Genomic DNA, 19,882 nt, shown 5'->3' on the forward strand with positions numbered 1-19,882 from the left:
TCTTTCAATAGTAGTGAGCTAAGTTCCCAAATAGCACATGTCCCTGTCTCGTTTCCTATGATTAATACAAAATTTCCCCTGCTACAGAGCCAGCAGCACCAGTACATAAGGAACAAGGATCCATATCAATCTCTCTATCTCTCTCTCTATAAATATATTACTGAGAAAGGGAGGAGGACATCGAGCGGGAATTAGAAGCTAATGGAGGAGCAGTACAACAAAAGTCTCCTCGTGTGGGACAGACGACCTCCCCTTGCAGGAGCGTCAAGTGGGCCGACGACGGAGGAGCTCCGGCGAGGGCCGTGGACTGTGGACGAAGACCTCCTCCTCGTTAACTACGTCGCCCAGCATGGCCAAGGCCGGTGGAATGCCCTCGCTCGCTCTGCAGGTATAATTTTTAATTACTCTTCCTTTGTTATCGATAACAAATAAAGAAGTGCTAGCTATCAAACCTCACTGTTTTGAGATGGACCAGGCCTGAAACGAACCGGAAAGAGCTGCAGATTCCGATGGCTCAACTATCTCCGGCCGGACGTTCGCCGAGGAAACATCACACCGGAGGAACAACTCATTATCGTCGAACTCCATTCTCGGTGGGGGAACAGGTAATTGAACTGATCGAGACGAAGGAGGAGACTCCTTCTTTGCAGATTGGAACGCCAATCAAACATTAAAAAAAAAGTGAGGAATTAATTGAATGAAAACAAATCATTTGTTTATCTTCTATAGAAGATGTTTATCGGAAAATTAAACTGTATGCAAGAGTCTGTTTCATCCAGGTAATTAAAACTACGAGTGTGATTTGATGGTTCAACCACTGCAGGTGGTCGAAGATCGCGCGCTTCCTCCCCGGAAGGACCGACAACGAGATCAAGAATTACTGGAGGACGCGGGTGCAGAAGCACGTGAAGCAGCTCCGCTGCGACGCCAGTAGCAGAGCGTTTAAGGACGCAATGCGCCGCCTGTGCATGCAGACCGCTTCTTTTGCCTCAGCTTCCACCTCCCCCGGCCTCCTCTCCAATTCTTGGAGGCCGGCGACTGAGACGGCGACGACGATGGTGAACATTGCTTCTAGCTCGGAGGAGTATTACTTTTCCCCGGGGCCGCCCGGCCTCCTAGCCAATTCTTGGACGCCGGCGACTGAGACGGGGACGACGATGGTGAACATTGCTTCTAGCTCTGAGGAGTATTACTTTTCCCCGGCGCCGCCCTCCCTCCTCGCCGATCCTTGGACGCCGGCAATTGAGACGGGCACGACGATGGTGAACGGTGCTTCTAGCTCGGAGGAGTATTACTTTTCCTCGGCGCCGCCGCTTCAGCAGCTCTCTTCGCTCGGCACCGCGATCGGCCTCGAAGAGGAGATCGGCGGCGGGGGCATCGAAGCCGTTCTCGGCGGCGAGGATGAGTGGACGGAGCGACACGTGGATTGCCCGAGCAATTGTGTTGGAGGGGACTGGCCGTGGAGCGATTGTTTGTGGAGCGACATGCAAATCATTTAGATATTTTCGTCAAATATTAATATTAATCTAGGGAAAAAAATATTTTTCCATTGATTCATTGCTTTTTTCACGTTCTGTTGGATAAAATTCAACAATTTTATTGGCGATATCTATCGAAGTTACATCAAATTTACTGAATTAAAAATTACAATAGAAATGAGATTGCGAAATAGAAAGTTGAAGTGTGTTATATGGTTGAGCTAAGTCGAGTCGAGCTGTAGAATACCTAGCTAGTCGAGTTTGACCTAGTCGAGTGTCGAGATAGGTTGGCTGTCGAGATGGGTTGGGTGTTGAGTTGTCGAATAGGCCAAGTACTAAGTTCGACGAGTCACCAAGAGCAAACTTAACCAAGTCACCGAGTGTCGAGCTCTTCGAGTGCTCCCAAGTAGATGTTGAGTGGTTGTATCGCTGGCTACCGAGTCGGTAGAGTCAAAGTAGGTCGTCGATGCTTGAGTGTCGAATCGGGAGAAAAAATACTGAGGTCTGTATTTAACGTAATTTTCTTAAAATAAATTCATCTCCTCTTCGAGGTCAAGTTGGATGCCTATTTAATTCCCAATATACAATGGGAAGACCACATAGACAACCAAATACTAGTCATTCATGGTGAACCAAGCGTGTACCCGAATGCTATCATAGGAAGAGCAGTCGAGCGGAGTGCACGATAGGCACAAAGAAATGAGGAGAATGAAGGTGGAAGTATTTTAGCAATTCTGTGTTTGCTTGTTTTATTGCCCTCTGCCTAAGGTCATAACTATTGGTGCAATCGACCTCAAATCAAAGTTGACCAGATTGATCAAGTTCGAGTTGACTTGAGCTTGGATTTTGATGTTTGATCAATGTGTGAGAGAAATATCAAGTATATCAAGGTTGATCGGATACTTGAACGAAAACTTTATGATCGGAAGTCTAATAGAAAGTTGGCAAAGGAAAAGTTTAAGTGGGTCACAATTGACTGGACATTTGGTAATTGAAAGTTCTTTAGAAAGTTGGCAAGGGAAGAGTCCAAGTGGGTCATGGAGGACTGGACACTTAATAATCGAAAGTCGAATGAGAAGTTGGCAAAGGGAAAAGTCCAAGTGGATCAAAGAGAACCAGACACATGGTAAGGAAGCCCTATAAGTTGGCCTCTTCCTTTATTCAAACAAAACTTCACAGATGACTGAATGCTAGGCAACTGAAAGTCTTAATAGGTCATAGATGATTGGATGTTGAGAAGAAGAAGAAGACTTGGCAGGTTAAGGACAACTAGATACCAGGCAAGACACAATTTCAACATTAAAAAGCCTGAAACTTGGGTTAGCAATCGATTGATAGAAAGTGGCAATCGATTAACAAACTCTAAACTTAGAATTTCATGTTTGCTATCAGAATTAATTGAGGCAATCGATTGGAGGCTAAGCATCTTATTCCCTATGAATAGAAGGTTTCGGAATTGATTGGAGTAATCGATTGGTAAAAGTTTCTTGAGGAAATAGAAGTCTGCTGAATCGATTGGTGAAATCGATTGAGCATTGCAGAATTGATTGGAAGCTAGAAATCAATTGGTATGACTCATCAATTAATTGGTTGGGCAAAAAGTGCTATTCTATAGGTTTGAATGGTCAAATCTGATGTGATAATTAATTGGGGGTAAGACCAATCGATTGGGAGACATTTGTTAGCCCGAAAGCAACCCTAGAAAAGGGAGTTTTGTAGAGATTTCAAGCAGTTTGTTCTTGAGTGTCTGGAGATGAAGTATTGATGTATTTCCTACCATCTAGAGGTATTTTCAAACAACAAAAGATCAAGCAAACTAAGATTTTGATTGTAAAGTCGTTTTCAATTGTATTTTATCTTTGCATTATCTTTTCTTGTTGTATTCTTATACTCAAGCTTGTAAGAGGTTTTTCTACCTCCGAAAGGTTTCTAAGAAGAAGAAAGTTCTTAGTGGAAGCTATGAGCCAAGAATTAGATCCTTAGATTAGTTATCTCAAGGAGGTGGATACAAAGTAAAATTAAGGTGTAGTGCATGTAGCATCCAAGTTGATTAAAGATTTCCGCTACGCATTCCACAACGAACACAAAGCAAAGCTGAAAAGTGACCAAAGTTATTCACCCCCTCTATCTTGCATAGATCCTAATAAGTGTTGGATCGTGATCGTTCGATAGAGGAGGGGGGGGGGGGTGAATATCGATTACAAAAATTCGTCGAGTAAACGCAGCGGAAAATTAAAACAATGCTAACACAGAACCTTTTTACTTGGTTCGGAGCCTGTGTCGACTCCTACTCCAAGGCCCGCACTTTTTGAGTGCTTTCAGTGGGCAATCACTAGCAATTCGAAATTTATTACAAACTACGTATAGGAAATGCTAATGAAAAAGAAAGAAATACCGACAAAGGAATAAATCTAAAAGAGGAAGTGTGTTGTCGGAACTTCGTTAGCATCGCAGGAGCGCAGAGCAGCAGAGCAAGCAGTAGAAGGTCTTCTTTTTCAGTTGTTGTTGAAGCTCTGCCTCTGCCCCTTCTTTTATATGAAGCTCGGGGCGCCCTGGATCCCTTCCGGGTGCCCTGGTGAGACGTCGCAGGTCCAACCAGTGAGCTCCACGTGGCGACGCCGTGTTTAGATAAAATTCGCATCCCGGGCGCCCGGATCCCTTCCGGACGCCCGGACCACCTTTTTCCAGGGAGCACCTTTTCTGCAAAACAAGGTTAATCCGAGGCAAATATATAAATTATAACCTGCATAACAGAGTGTTAGTTCAGTTTATAGTTTTAGCAAAAAGAGTTTGACTTAGATTCCGTCTTTCCGAGACCGGAATCTAGTCACGATCTCGACTTAGATATTCGAAATGGATCTAAGCCGGATCAACGCCTAATGTTCCCTTCCCGGGAACGCGTCCTCACAGTCACTCCCTTCCAGTGACTTACCTTTACTCACCTGCCAGATGTCCGGTCAGCCCTTCGACCCGTCTGGACTTCTCGCCAAGCGTCCGGTTAGCCCGTCGACCCGCTTGGACTTCTTGCCAGCTATCCGGTCAGCCCGTCGACCTAGCTTGACTTCTTGCCAAGCGTCCGGTCAGCCCGTCGATCCGCTTAGACTTCTTGCCAACTATCCGGTCAGCCCGTCGACCTAGCTGGACTTCGTCTACACACTCGGTCAGAGTATTAGACCATGACAAATCTAACTTAACCCGATTTGTCATTCATCAAAACCTAAGTTAGACCGTTAGTGCTAACCGGACCAACAATCTCCCCCTTTTTGATGGAATGACAACCTGGTTAAGTTAGTAAAAATATGCGAGAAAAAAGTTAAACATTTTGTTCTAGCATGAGGTTTAAGTTAGTTTTTAATTTTATTTTGTTTTTCTAACTTAACCACCTATTCTTCCCCCTTTGGCATTCATCAAACAAGGATATAAATTAAACATTTAAAAATAGAGAGCATATAAAAAATGTAAGGAATGATGTCTAAGTTTATCTTGGGGGAGTAAAAGTTTTAGCTTTTGAAAAAAATAGCTAAGTTTTGAAAGAGTGGTCAATTTTTAAGGATCATTTACAAGTTTAATTTTCAAAAATGACTTTTGTAAACTCAAAAGAGAATTTTCTAATCATAAATTTGAAAAGCTGATTTTCTAATATAAGTGTATAAGTTTCAAATTTTAGGATCAAGGTAAATTTTCAAAATATGTTTCAATTTTGAAGGATTTTTCAAACATAAGTTTTGAAAATTAAAATTTTAAGGCTAAGTTTTCAAAACATTTTTCAAGATTTTAAAACCGAGTTTTAAAAGATATTTACTTTTCAAAACTGATTGAAACTAAGTTTTAAAAAAGTCTGAGTTTATAAACATTAATTGAAGAATTTAATTTTATAAAAGCTAGTTAAAAATATTTGAAACATAAGAAAAAAACTAAGTTTGAAGTCTTATTAAGTTTGTAAAAACTTTAAATTTGAAACCAAAATTCAATTTGAATACTGGAAAAAAATATTAGAAAAGATAGTATGATTAAGGTTAAGTGTTGATTTAATCCTCCCCCTAAACCTGACATCTAAAATAGTTGTCTAACCAATTAAGTACTTACTGACTATCAGAAGATAACAGCTTTCACTTAGTTTGTCAAGTTAAGTTCATTGTGATCAGTTAGCGGTTAACTAAACTAAATAACTGTAACGCCCAAAAATTCTCAAAATAATTATTAGAAATATCCTAGTATTTTTCTAGAATTTTAGGATATTTTTACAGAATTTTTAGAGTAGCGGAAGTAGCAAAAATAAATAGAATCGTAAAATAGCCTACGCGGGAATTGAACCCGAGACCTATTGGGTTCTACGACTTATGGTGAACTCTAGTAACCAAGTGAACCCAGCAGGGCCGTGCTAAAAGAAGAGGGAATCAATTGTATTTATATTTAAGTTGGGCGAATTAGCCACTTAACATAATAGGGAAAATAAATTAGTGAAGAGTTATTTTGATCGTGACTTTTCTTCACCCTCACCCTAGTCACGCCGCCCCTCTCTTCTCCCTCATCTCTTGGCGCCAACCACAAGCAAGCCTAGGGTTCCATCCCTAGGGTCATAAGGGCTCCTTCTGGCGACATCTTGGATACGAGGACGCTCCTCTCCGCGAGAGGAACACGTACCCGCAAGGAGATCGCCGAAAGGATCTTCTCCACCGGAAACCTAGCGTTTAGATTTGTAAGGAACTTCGAGCAGGAGGTAAGAAACCCCTCACCTGCAGTATAAGTAGCTTTTCGTATGATCGCATGTTTTTAAATTAGCTATATGTAGTGTTTCAACACCTAGGGTGTATTTAACCCTCCTCGCAGATTTAGGGATTTAGTGAGCACCTCTAGATGGGTCAGACACGTTTCCCCCTTCAGTAGAGGTTTTAGATGTTGTCGGGTGCCTAAAGGTGGTCTTCCTAATAGAGGGGAGAGTTGGAGTACACCAAGTGTTCGATAAAATGCTTAGCTCAGTAAAATGTTACAGTTGGCGTTTTAATAGCTCAGTAAATGCAATAGAAGCGTTTAAATTAGTTTTTCTAGCCTTGCTATAGCTTATATGGGACTACGGTCCAATGGGTGGGCTCTCACAGTCGCCTCTAGGTTCAGATAACCTAGCATTAGGTTCAGACAACCTAATAAAAGCAAGACAAGATATTCAGTTTATAGTTCAGTATTTTACTTTATTCAGTGGCACTGTACTGGACTAGATGTCCTTGGCTTGGGCTCCCATAGTCGTCCCTAGGTTTAGATAACCTAGTAACCCTACTAGATTTGGGATTAGCTACCTCGGGTCTAGTTAGGGATGCGCGCACAGCAAGTACAGTTACCGGGCCCATCAGCAGTATGATTATCTATTTTCATCTATCTATGATAAATAGTTTTTCAAAAACCTCACGAAATATGTAATGTGAAAACAGTACAGCTTAGCATCAGTCAACATTAGTTCAGTTCAGTTTATTTCAGTTTAGTTCTTACAGATCCACATGATGGTTTTAGGCTTAGCTATGATTGACATGTATCGTATGTGTTTATGCCATGTTTTAGAATCCATATTTAGCCATGTTCAGCATGTATTTCAAATAGCATGTTTTAAAACATAAATTTCATCGTATGCATGTTTTGTGAGGTAGATGGTTTCTTACTAAGCTTCCAGGCTTACAGATACTCTTTTCCTTATACTGCAGATAAAGGTAAAGGAAAGATGAACTAGTGGAGGCTGGAGGACAATGCGATGAAGATGTGTATGGGTGGAACTTGGAATAAAGATCTTAGGGATCTAGCAAGTTTTGTTTTAAGCATTAGAACTCTTTAGCAATTTATTTGTTTCGCACTTAAGTATGTTTAAATGCCATGAACTAGTGAACTATGCAATAGGCCAAGCTTAGAATACTAAATATTTGATGTTAGAATGTTTCCCAGCCATTTTAGAACTTGTATATGTGAATTGGGCACGAAACAGTGCTGAAATCAGAACTTAGCTGCGAAATCAGAAACCCCAATTGATTAGCCGATTGATTGGAGGCCCCAATCGATCAGCTGATCGATTGGGGAGCTTGATTTCGCGAACAGTAAGCAGTTGAATCGATCGGGGAATTAGCCTCGCGAACAGAGAGCCTTGGAGTCGATCCCTGGATCGATCAGCCGATCGATCCAGAATTTATCCCGTGCACAGTAGCGAGCTGAATCGATCAATGGATCGATCAACAAGTCTGGATCGATCAACCGATCGATCCAATCAAAGTTTTCGTATACAGTGGCATGCTGGATCGATCAGTGAATCAATCAGAATATCCCAATCGATCAGCCGATCGATTGAAATGCCTGTTCCAGTTGGAAACACTTAAGTTCAGCCCTTAATCACATGTGAAGGCTAGATCTTCTCTTTGGAGTAAAGGTACAACATTTAAAAAGGTATCTTTAAGCATCAGTTCAGATTTAGTAGCAATTGGCATGGGTTTAGTAAATTTTAAATTAGTTCACGTTTCCACACCTTATAATATAGCTTAGCACAGCATAATGTGACGGTCCGGCCTTGCAGCCTAGTTAGTAGGAGGCGGGTCGTTACAGAGTGGTATCAGAGCAAAAGTTCTATAATTCCTACACACACATCAGCATTGAACTTGCAGTTTCCAAGTAAGAACATCTCTCACTGTATTTATACTTCTTGTTTTCATGTTTAGAGATAACTAAAGCATGTTTATTTATGATAGTATCTAACATGATAACAATAGTTATGCAATTATTATTGTATTAGTTATGTATGTCCTCCATGTCTCTAGAAATGGCACGAGAACGCCTAGCTAGAAGGACACCAGCTACTGAGCCCCAGCAAGAGGCAGGCAGTTCAGTGCCTCCCCCAGACCTTACAGCAGTAGTGGCTCAGTTACAATAGCAGCTAGTTGAACAGCAACAAGAGATGACCACTTTAAGGGCTAATCAGCAGAACACCCCCACTGTCACCCCAGAACCTAACTTAGCAACTCCAGTAGTTATAAAGGTTCCACCAGTCCAGCCTGCAGCACTAGTAGCCCCAGCAGCAGGGGCAAGGAGAGAAGCCTATCTGATCCAATGGTAGAAAATTAAGCTAGAGAACTTCTCAGGCACCAGTGAACCATGGGATGCTCAGGCCTGGTTCAAACCACTGGAGAGTACGATGGAGCTTCTGGACTGGCCAGAATATGAGAAGGTGAAGTGCGCCTCTTTCTGCATAGTAGGAGATGCACACATGTGGTGGGACAGAATTAGAGCAAAGCGCCTAGTAAACCAGATGACATGGGCTGACTTCGAGAAAGAATTCTTTGAGGAGTTCTTTCACATGCGGGTCACAAACCGTCACTACGACGAGTTCACTGAATTCTGCCAGGGCAACCTTTCAGTTGAGGAGGCCGTGAAGAAATTCAACAGGCTGGCTCGGCTGTGTCCCGAATTAGTCAGCACTGAAAAGGAAAGGGTCCGACTGATGTTAAGATGCTGAGGCCGGACATAGCATTGAATGTAGCCAGTGGCGTTCATAGGCCACAAACCACAGAAGAACTAGTAAGTAGTGCTCTCATCACGGAGCATTACCAGAATAGCATCAAGCAGCAGAAGCAATCCTTCTCAGAGTCCAAATGTTAAGGAGGTTCGGGTACTCAGAAACACCAGGGCCACAGCTCCCATGGCTCTAACTGGAAAGGGAACTCTAGCAACAAACATAAACCAGGGAGTTACCCAAAAGGAGGACCAGCCAGTAAACAGCCTAGTTATCCCAAATGTGCTACTTTTGGGAAATTCCACCCTGGAGTTTGTCGTAAGGGTACACGAGGATGCTTTGAGTGTGGACAGGAAGGGCATATGGCTAAGCAGTGCCCAAACAAGACCAGTCTTCCTCCACCACAGCCAATTCAGTACGGAGGCCAGCCAGCTCAGTTACATCAGATGCAGGCCGCCTTAGATGGTCCACACATCAGCTAGGGCAGACTAGAAGCCCCTCCAGCTATGACCAATGCAAGGATCTACTCACTCACCAGAGAGGACGTAGCGAATGCCTCGACAGTTGTTTCAGGTAAGATTAGTATTTTACAGCAAAGTACAACTATCTTATTCGATACTGGGGCAACCCATTCTTATATATCCAGGGCATTTGCCGAAAAGATAGCAATACCTCCGGAGGGACTCAGTGGTCAGTTTTTGACAATACTACTTTCAGGAGAAATTATGACATCCACGCACTGGCTCAGAGCAGTGCCAGTCATTATAGCAGATAGAGAACTCTTTTGTGATCTGATAGTGCTAGATATGACTGATTATGATGTCATCCTTGGAATGGACTTTCTGATCAGATACGGTGCCTCTATAGAGTGCCGTAAACAGAAAGTCGTATTCCAACCTGAAGCAGAAGTACAGTTCGAGTACATCGGAGAACCAAAGAAAAAGACCAAGAAGTTTCTCTCAGCTCTAAAAGCACAGAAATTAATGGATTCAGGATGTATGGGATTCCTAGCACATATAGTCAATACCAGTCAGAACAAGGACCCACAACTAGAAGGGGTCCGAGTTGTATGTGACTACCTAGCAGTCTTCCCTGAAGAGTTACCCGGCCTAGCACCAGACAGGGAGATTGAATTCGAGATAGAACTCATTCCCGGTACGAATCCTATCTCCAAAGCGCCCTACCGCATGACTCCAGCAGAACTAAAGGAACTTCATGAGAAACTACAGGAGCTGCTTGACAAGGGCTTCATACGTCCTAGTCACTCACTATGGGGAGCGCCTGTATTGTTCGTGAAGAAGAAAGACGGGAGCATGCGCCTGTGTATAGACTACCGGGCACTGAACCAACTCACAATCAAGAACAGGTATCCTCTTCCCAGAATAGATGACCTATTCGATCAGCTAAAGGGAGCAGCAGTGTTTTCTAAGATAGACCTCAGATCAGGTTATCATCAGGTGAAAGTTAAAGAAGGGGATATACCCAAGACAACATTCAGGACTAGATACGGACACTACGAGTTCGTAGTCATGCCCTTTGGTGTGACAAATGTTCCAGCTACTTTTATGGACCTCATGAACAGAGTATTCAGGGACTACCTAGATAGATTTGTTATTGTGTTTATTGATGACATTCTTATCTATTCAGGAACTAAGGAAGAACACGCAGAGCACTTGAGAATAGTATTGCAGACCCTTCAGCAGAACCAGCTGTACGCCAAGTTCACGAAATGTGAATTTTGGTTAGATCAGGTGCCCTTCCTGGGTCACATCATCTCAAAGGATGATATCATGGTAGACCCCAGTAAGATAGAAGCTGTGAGTAATTGGAAAAGACCCAAGAATGCCAGTGAAGTCAGAAGCTTTTTGGGATTAGCAGGTTATTACAGGAAGTTTGTAGAGGATTTCTCTAGAATAGCCTCTCCACTGACAGCTCTTACCAGAAAGAATAGAAAATTTCAGTGGACAGAGGACTGTGAGAACAGCTTCAACGAACTAAAGAGGAGATTGACCAGTACTCCCATTTTGACTCTACCAGAAAACATAGACAACTTTGATATTTATAGTGACGCCTCTAAATTGGGAATAGGAGCAGTACTGATGCAAAAGGGCAAGGTAATAGCCTACGCCTCTAGACAACTCAAGGATTATGAGAAGAACTATCCTACTCATGATCTTGAGCTTGCAGCAGTGGTGTTCGCTCTCAAAATTTGGAGACATTACTTGTATGGAGCTCAGTGCAGAGTATATACAGATCATCAGAGCCTGAAGTACTTCTTCACTCAGAAAGATCTGAATATGCGACAGCGCAGATGGCTAGAGCTGGTCAAAGACTATGATATAGACATCCTCTACCACCCAGGAAAAGCTAATAAGGTGGCAGACGCACTTAGCAGAAAGTCCAGTGCTACCTTACTATCCCTAGCAGCCATGTCACCATCCCTACAGAAGGAGATCATAGATTTCAGTCTCGAACTCATAGTGGGACAGCTCTCTACGATGACATTAGAGTCTACCTTGCTTGGTGACATCCAGACAACTCAGGGACAGGATCCTGAAATTCAGAAAATCAAGCAAGGGATAGCAGAACCAGAAAGTGGAGAGTTCAGAATAGCTAATAGTGGGGCAGTATACTTTGGTGACAGACTATGGGTTCCAGATCAGGAGGAACTACGAAGAAAGATTTTAGATGAGGCTCACAGGACTCCCTATGCTATGCATCCTGGCTCCACCAAGATGTACCAGGACTTGAAGAAACATTTTTGGTGGCCTGGGATGAAAAGAGACATCGCTAGATATGTCAACACCTGTCTAATCTGTCAGAGGGTCAAGGCAGAACATGAGAGACCAGGAGGAGTTCTGCAACCTATCCAGATCCCCGAATGGAAGTGGGAAGATATCTCCATGGATTTCATAGTGGGACTACCCAGAACCACGAATGGTTTTGACGCTATCTGGGTAATAGTCGACAGATTGACTAAATCAGCCCACTTCTTAGCTATCAGGATATCCTACTCCATGGAGCAGCTAGCTCAGTTGTATCTCAAGGAGATCGTCAGACTGCATGGAGTTCCACGGACTATCATCTCAGACAGAGACAGTAGGTTCACGTCACACTTCTGGGAGTGTGTACAGTCAGCATTGGGCACTAAGTTAAAATTTATCACAGCTTTCCATCCTCAGACAGATGGTCAGACGGAGCGAGTAAATCAGGTACTCGAAAATATGCTCCGAGCATGTGCCCTAGACTTCAAGGGAAGTTGGTGTAAATATCTGAGTTTAGCAGAATTTGCATACAACAACAGTTATCAGGCCACTATCGGTATGACACCTTACGAGGCTCTCTATGGGCGGAGGTGTAGATCTCCAATCTGCTGGTATGAGAGTGGTGAACAGAAAGAACTAGAACTTCAGACAGATCTAGTAGCAGATACCACCGCAGCTATACAGCAGATCCGCAAGAGGATAGAGACAGCTCAGAGCTGCCAGAAAAGCTATGCTGATACCAGGCACAGACCGTTAGAGTTTTCAGTTGGGGATACAGTATTCCTCAGAGTGGCTCCCATGAAAGGGGTAATGCGTTTTGGGAAGAAGGGCAAATTGAGTCCCAGATATGTGGGACCATACCTTATCACTAGGAGAGTTGGCAAAGTAGCATATGAGCTAGAGCTACCCCAGGAGATGTCAGCTATCCATAATGTATTTCACGTCTCTATGCTGAAAAAGCATATCCCAGATGCCACCCAGGTGATTGAGCCCCAGTCGGTACAAGTCCGCGAAGACCTCAGCTATGACAGTCGGCCTATTCAGATAATAGACCGAGCAGTGAAGAAATTGCGGAACAAGGAAGTACTATTAGTAAAATTTATTTGGCAAAATCACACAACAGAAGAGGCAATTTGGGAGACAGAAGCTAGTATGAGGCAGAAGTACCCAGAGTTATTCTAAGTTCGAGGATGAACTTTTTATAAGGTATGGGGGATTATAACGCTCGAAAATTCTCAAAATAATTATTAGAAATATCATAGTATTTTTCTGGAATTTTAGGATATTTTTATAGAATTTTTAGAGTAGCGGAAGTAGCAAAAATAAATAGAATCGTAAAATAGCCTATGCGGGAATTGAACCCGAGACCTATTGGGTCCTACGACTTATGGTGAACTCTAGTAACCAAGTGAACCCAGCAGGGCCATGCTGAAAGAAGAGGGAATCAATTGTATTTATATTTAAGTTGGGCGAATTAACCACTTAATATAATAGGGAAAATAAATTAGTGAAGAGTTATTTTGATCGTGACTTTTCTTCACCCTCACCCTAGTCACGCCGCCCCTCTCTTCTCCCTCATCTCTCGGCGCCAACCACAAGCAAGCCTAGGGTTCCGTCCCTAGGGTCATAATGGCTCCTTCCGGCGACATCTCGGATACGAGGACGCTCCTCTCCGCGAGAGGAACACGTAGACGCAAGGAGATCGCCGAAGGGATCTTCTCCACCGGAAACCTAGCGTTTAGATTTGTAAGGAACTTCGAGCAGGAGGTAAGAAACCCCTCACTTGTAGTATAAGTAGCTTTTCGTATGATCGCATGTTTTTAAATTAGCAATATGTAGTGTTTCGACACCTAGGGTGTATTTAACCCTCCTCGCAGATTTAGGGATTTAGTGAGCACCTCTAGATGGGCCAGACACGTTTCCCCCTTCAGTGGAGGTTTTAGATGTTGTCGGGTGCCTAGAGGTGGTCTCCCTAATAGAGGGGAGAGTTGGAGTACACCAAGTGTTCGATAAAATGCTTAGCTCAGTAAAATGTTACAGTTGGCGTTTTAATAGCCCAGTAAATGCAATAGAAGCATTTAAATTAGTTTTTCTAGCCTTGCTATAGCTTATATGGGACTACGGTCTAATGGGTGGGCTCTCACAGTCGCCTCTAGGTTCAGATAACCTAGCATTAGGTTTAGACAACCTAATAAAAGCAAGACAAGATATTCAGCTTATAATTCAGTATTTTACTTTATTCAGTGGCACTGTACTGGAGTAGATGTCCTTGGGTTGGGCTCCCATAGTCATCCCTAGGTTTAGATAACCTAGTAACCCTACTAGATTTAGGATTAGCTACCTCGGGTCTAGTTAGGGATGCACGCACAGCAAGTACAGTTGTCAGACCCATCAGTAGTATGATTATCTATTTTCATCTATCTATGATAAATAGTTTTTCAAAAACCTCACGAAATATGTTATGTGAAAACAGTACAGCTTAGCATCAGTCAGCATTAGTTCAGTTCAGTTTATTTCAGTTTAGTTCTTACAGATCCACATGATAGTTTTAGGCTTAGCTATGATTGACATGTATTGTATGTGTTTATGCCATGTTTTAGAATCCATATTTAGCCATGTTCAGCATGTATTTCAAATAGCATGTTTTAAAACATAAATTTCATCGTATGCATGTTTTGTGAGGTAGTATTAAGCTCCCAGGCTTACAGATACTCTTTTCCTTATACTACAGATAAAGGTAAAGGAAAGATGGACTAGCGGAGGCTGGAGGACAATGCGATGAAGATGTGTGTGGGTGGAACTTGGAATAAAGATCTTAGGGATCTAGCAAGTTTTATTTTAAGTATTAGAACTCTTTAGCAATTTATTTGTTTCGCACTTAAATATGTTTAAATGCCATGAACTAGTGAACTATGCACTAGGCCAAGCTTAGAATACTAAATATTTGATGTTAGAATGTTACCCAGCCATTTTAGAACTTGTATATGTGAATTGGGCACGAAACAGTGCTGAAATCATAACTCAGCTGCGAAATCAGAAACCCCAATCGATCAACCGATCGATTGGAGGCCCCAATCGATCAGCTGATCGATTGGGGAGCTTGATTTCGCGAACAGTAAGCTCTGGAATCGATCACTGGATCTATCGGGGAATTAGCCTCGCGAATAGAGAGCCTTGGAGTCGATCCCTGGATCGATTGGCAAGCCTGGATCGATCAGCCGATCGATCCAGAATTTACCCCGTGCACAGTAGCGAGCTGAATCGATCAATGGATCGATCAACAAGTCTGGATCGATCAACCGATCGATCCAATCAAAGTTTTCGTATATAGTGGCATGCTAGATCGATCAGTGAATCAATCCAAACATCCCAATCGATCAGCCGATCGATTGAAATGCCTGTTCCAGCTGGAAACACTTAAGTTCAGCCCTTAATCACATGTGAAGGCTAGATCTTCTCTTTGGAGTAAAGGTACAACATTTAAAAAGGTATCTTTAAGCATCAGTTCAGATTTAGTAGCACTTGACATGGGTTTAGTAAATTTTAAATTAGTTCACGTTTCCGCACCTTATAATATAGCTTAGCACAGCATAATGTGACGGTCCGGCCTCGCAGCCTAGTTAGTAGGAGGTGGGTCGTTACAATAACTTAATTTGATTAATGTATGTTTTGTATTTAACGCCCAGACTTATATCGATGCATTGACATAAGCATCTTAAATCCAAGCAATTGGCCTATACATCTCACCCCTTTCTATGTTTGTCAATCATAAGCATGGTAATCCTAGAGTGTTGGTGAGATGCTCAAATACTAGTCCTGGGGGAACATGATTTCTAAAGGGATTTTTCTAGTCTAAGGCTAAAGTTGTTTTGAAATTCTAAAAGTAGGAAGGTTTTGAGAAAAGTAAAACAATTTTAATATAGAATTTAAAACAATTGTTTTTGAAAATAGTTTTGAATTTTGAAAAGTCCTAGTCTATTAAGCGCATTCCTAATTTTCTACGCAGATTGCTAAATTCACTTTCAAGGAGTGGTTTTGTGAATATGTCAGCTAAATTGGATTTGGACTCAATGTATTTGAGTTCAATGCCCCCTTTAGTAACATGATCCTTGATAAAGTGATGCCTAATTTCAATATGTTTAGTTCTGGAATGATGCACTGGATTTTTTTGTTAGGTTAATTGAGCTAATGTTATCAATTAAGACTTTGACATTTGTGAGGTTCAAGTTGAAATCTTTTAGGGTGTGCATCATCCATAATAATTGTGCAACACACTCTCCTATTGCTATATATTTTGACTCAGTTGTAGATAGGGCAACACAATGTTGCTTTCTACTAAACCAGCTGACAAGTGATGGACCCAATAATTGACATCCGCCACTTGTGCTTTTGCGGTCTAATTTGCATCCAGCATAATCTGAGTCAGAGTACCCTATTAATTCAAAGTTATTAGTCCTAGGATACCAAATACCTACATTTGTTGTTCCTTTAAGGTATTTAAAGATTCTTTTGACTTGAGTTAAATGAGATTCTTTAGCACAGGTTTGGTATCTGGCACACATACTAACTGCAAATAAGATATCCGGTCGACTTGCAGTTAAGTATAGTAGACTACCTATGACACTCCTATAATGTTTTAGATCAACTGATTTTTCATTGGGATCATCATCTAGGATTATGTTTACTGCCATAGGTGTTTTCATCTCTTTGGTGTTTTCCATTTCAAATTTTTTAAGTAATTCCTTAGTATATTTTTGTTGATAAATGTAGTTACCTTCATTTGTTTGTTTGATTTGTAATCCTAAAAAGTAGGTTAATTTGCCTACCAGACTCATTTCAAACTCGTGTTCCATTAAACTTGTAAATTCATCTAAGAATTCTGAATTTGTTGAACTAAAGATTATGTCATCTACGTAAATTTGTGCTATAAAAATATCTTCTTTTATTAATTTGACAAATAAGGTTGGGTCAATTTGTCCTTGGTTAAATCCTTTAGATATTAAGTAAGACGTTAATCTTTCATACCAAGCCCTATGTGCTTGCTTAAGTCCATATAAGGCTTTCTTCAATTTATAGACATAATCAGGGTGTTCTAGACTCTCAAACCTAGGTGGTTGTCCTACGTAGACTTCTTCTTTTATTAGTCCATTTAGGAATGCTGACTTAACATCCATTTGGTATAGTCTAAACCCTTTGTGTGCTGCATAACTTAGTAACATCCTAATGGACTCTAGTCTAGCTACTGGGGCATATGCTTCATCATAGTCAAGTCCTTCCACTTGACTGAACCCCTTAGCAACTAGCCTGTCTTTATTTCTAGTAATTTCACCAGTTTCACTTAGTTTGTTTCTAAATACCCATTTTATTTCTATTATTTTCTTATTCTTGGGTGGTGGTACCAAGTCCCAAACTTCATTACGCTCAAATTGAGCTAATTCTTCTTGCATAGCTATGACCCAGTCTGGGTCAAGTAGTGATTCGGCTATGGTTTTGGGTTCAATTTTTGATATTAAAGATATTTGACTTAGATTTCTAAAGGAAGATCTAGTTTGAACCCTAAGATCTGGGTCACCAATTATTTGATCAGTTGGGTGATTTGGATTGACTCCATTTGTTCTAAGGGGTTGACTCTCCTGAGGTTCTTCTTCGTCTCCATGACTTAAGATTTGGTTGGTTCCTTCAGAGTTATTATTTTCTTGAACAAATTCACTTGATTGATGTTGTGTCTGTTCTAAGTTTTGTTTGGATTCTTCAAATTTCACATTAGTGGTTTCTTCAATTCTTAAGGTAACCTTATTGTAAACCCTGTAGCCTCTACTATTTAGGGAGTATCCTAAGAAAATTCCATTTTCAACCTTGGAGGTGAATTTTCCTAAATGTTCTCTTGTGTTTAAGATAAAAGCTGGGCACCCAAATACTCTAAAGTATTTTATATTAGGTTGTTTATTGTAATAAACTTCAAAAAATGTTTTGTTATGGGTTTTGTTTAGTGTTGTTCTGTTTTGTACATAACAAGCTGTACTAACAGCTTCTGCCAAAAAATATTTAGGTAAGTTGTATTCATTTAACATCGTTCTAGAGGCTTCAAGTAATGTTCTATTTTTTCTTTCTACAATCCCATTTTGTTGGGGGGTTTTAGGGCACGAAAATTCGTGATGGTAGCCATTTTCAAGACAAAATTTCTTAAAGTTATGGTTTTTAAATTCTCCCCCATTATCACTTCTAATTCTTTTAATTTTAAGGTCCTTTTCATTTTCAACTTGTTTACAAAAATTTGTAAAAATTTCAAAAGTTTCATCCTTAGTATTTAAAAATTTTACCCAATTGAATCTAGAGTAGTCATCTATTATAACTAAACAGTATAGACTTCCATTTATTGATTTGACTCCATGAGAGTCAAATAAGTCTAAATGTAATAGTTCTAAGATTAAGTTGGTTTGCGATTCATTAGTTGGTTTGTGGGTAGATTTTGTTTGCTTACCTTGTTGACAAGCATTACATATGGTTGAATCAAGGTTAGGTAATTTTGGTAATCCTCTAACTAGTCCATTTAGTCTGCTTATATTTCTGAAGTTTGTATGTGACATTCTTCTATGCCATAACCAGGTTTCATTCTTTTTTGTTAAATAATACTTAATTGAAGAAGTGGTTAAGTTAATCGCATATATATTATCTTTCCTAAACCCTTTTAGGCTTATGTTAGGGTTGTCTAAGTGTTTGATTAAGCATTCTGTAGATAAAAACCTAACCTTATACCTAGTATCACACAGTTGACTGATACTCAAAAGATTATACTTGAAATTCTCAACAAGTAAAATATTTGTAATAATAAAGTCAATTTTTAGTTCGATGTTACCAATACCAATTACCTTGAGTTTGCCATTGTTCCCAAAGGTAACTGTTCCTAAGCTTTTGTAGGTGAGTTGTAACGACCCGACCCTTTGGCCACTTGGGCGGCCCTTGTGGCGGCCCAACTGGCGGCCCTTATGTCGTCGGCCCATTTGGCGACCTCTAATATCGTCGGCCGATGACCCTTTGGCCGAGCCGTTACTCACTAGGACTTTCCACCCCTGGTAGTGGATTTTTGCCTTCCTTAGGATTCGAACTCTAGACCTCCAGGCTTAAGTACTAGAGTTTATGAATCTCACTTGGCTACCAGGATTCATAAACTCTAATACTTAAGCCTGGAGGTTTAGAGTTCGAATCCTTGGGAAGGCAAAAATCCACTGCCAGGGGTGGAAAGTCCTAGTGGATAACGGCACAGTCAAGGGTCGTAGGTCGACGACATTAGAGGTCGCCAAATGGGCCGACGATATAAGGGGCCGCCAGTGGGCCGCCGCAAGGGCCGCCCAAGAGGCCAAAGGGCCGGGTCGTTACAATAAAAAGGGGTTGTGTCGTTACTCACTAGGACTTTCCACCTCTAGCAGTAGATTTTTGCCTCCCCCAGGATTCGAACTCTAGACCTCCAGGCTTAAGTACTAGAGTTTATGAATCCTGGTAGCCAATTGAGAGCCACTTACTTAGCTACCAGGATTCATAAACTTTAGTACTTAAGCCTGGAGGTCTAGAGTTCGAATCCTGGGGGAGGCAAAAATCCACTGGCCAGGGGTGGAAAGTCCTAGTGAGTAACGGCACGGCCAAGGGTCATCGGTCGACGACATTAGAGGTCACCATATGGGCCGACGACATAAGGGGCCGCCAGTGGGCCGTCGCAAGGGCCGCCCAAGAGGCCAAAGGGCCGGGTCGTTACATGAGTTGAGTGAATTTTGTGTGATCTCCAGTCATGTGTTTAGAGCAACCACTATCCAAAATCCACTTAGTTTCCTACAATAGGTACGAATTGGGGTTAGTCTAACTATTGGACTTAAAAAATTATAAGTTTTAATTTTTAAAATAAATTTTTTAAGTTTAAAAAAAATTAATTTTTAATTTTTAAAATAAATCTTTAAATTTAAAAAAAAATTAATTTTTAATTTTTAAAATAAATTTTTAAGTTAAAAAAAAAATTAAGTTTTAATTTTTAAAATCAATTTTTAAGTTTAAAAAAAATTTAAGTTTTAATTTTTAAAATAAAATTTTTAAGTTTAAAAAAAAATTAAGTTTTAATTTTTAAAATAAATTTTTAAGTTAAAAAAAATTTAAGTTTTAATTTTTAAAAT

At 40.9% G+C, this 19,882-nt stretch overlaps 1 protein-coding gene across 1 annotated transcript; it reads left to right on the forward strand.

Annotated features, from left to right (window-relative positions):
- The first annotated feature begins 201 nt into the window (after positions 1–201).
- LOC122019080 (MYB-like transcription factor EOBI) lies at positions 202–1,499 on the forward strand. Its single transcript, XM_042576589.1, has 3 exons — positions 202–388; positions 476–605; positions 824–1,499. The coding sequence occupies exons 1-3, from the start codon at positions 202–204 to the stop codon at positions 1,497–1,499; spliced, it is 993 nt and encodes a 330-aa protein (XP_042432523.1).
- Positions 1,500–19,882: the final 18,383 nt, after the last annotated feature.

Source organism: Zingiber officinale, chromosome 9A (genome assembly GCF_018446385.1).
Source record: "Zingiber officinale cultivar Zhangliang chromosome 9A, Zo_v1.1, whole genome shotgun sequence".
Classification (NCBI taxonomy): Eukaryota; Viridiplantae; Streptophyta; class Magnoliopsida; order Zingiberales; family Zingiberaceae; genus Zingiber; species Zingiber officinale.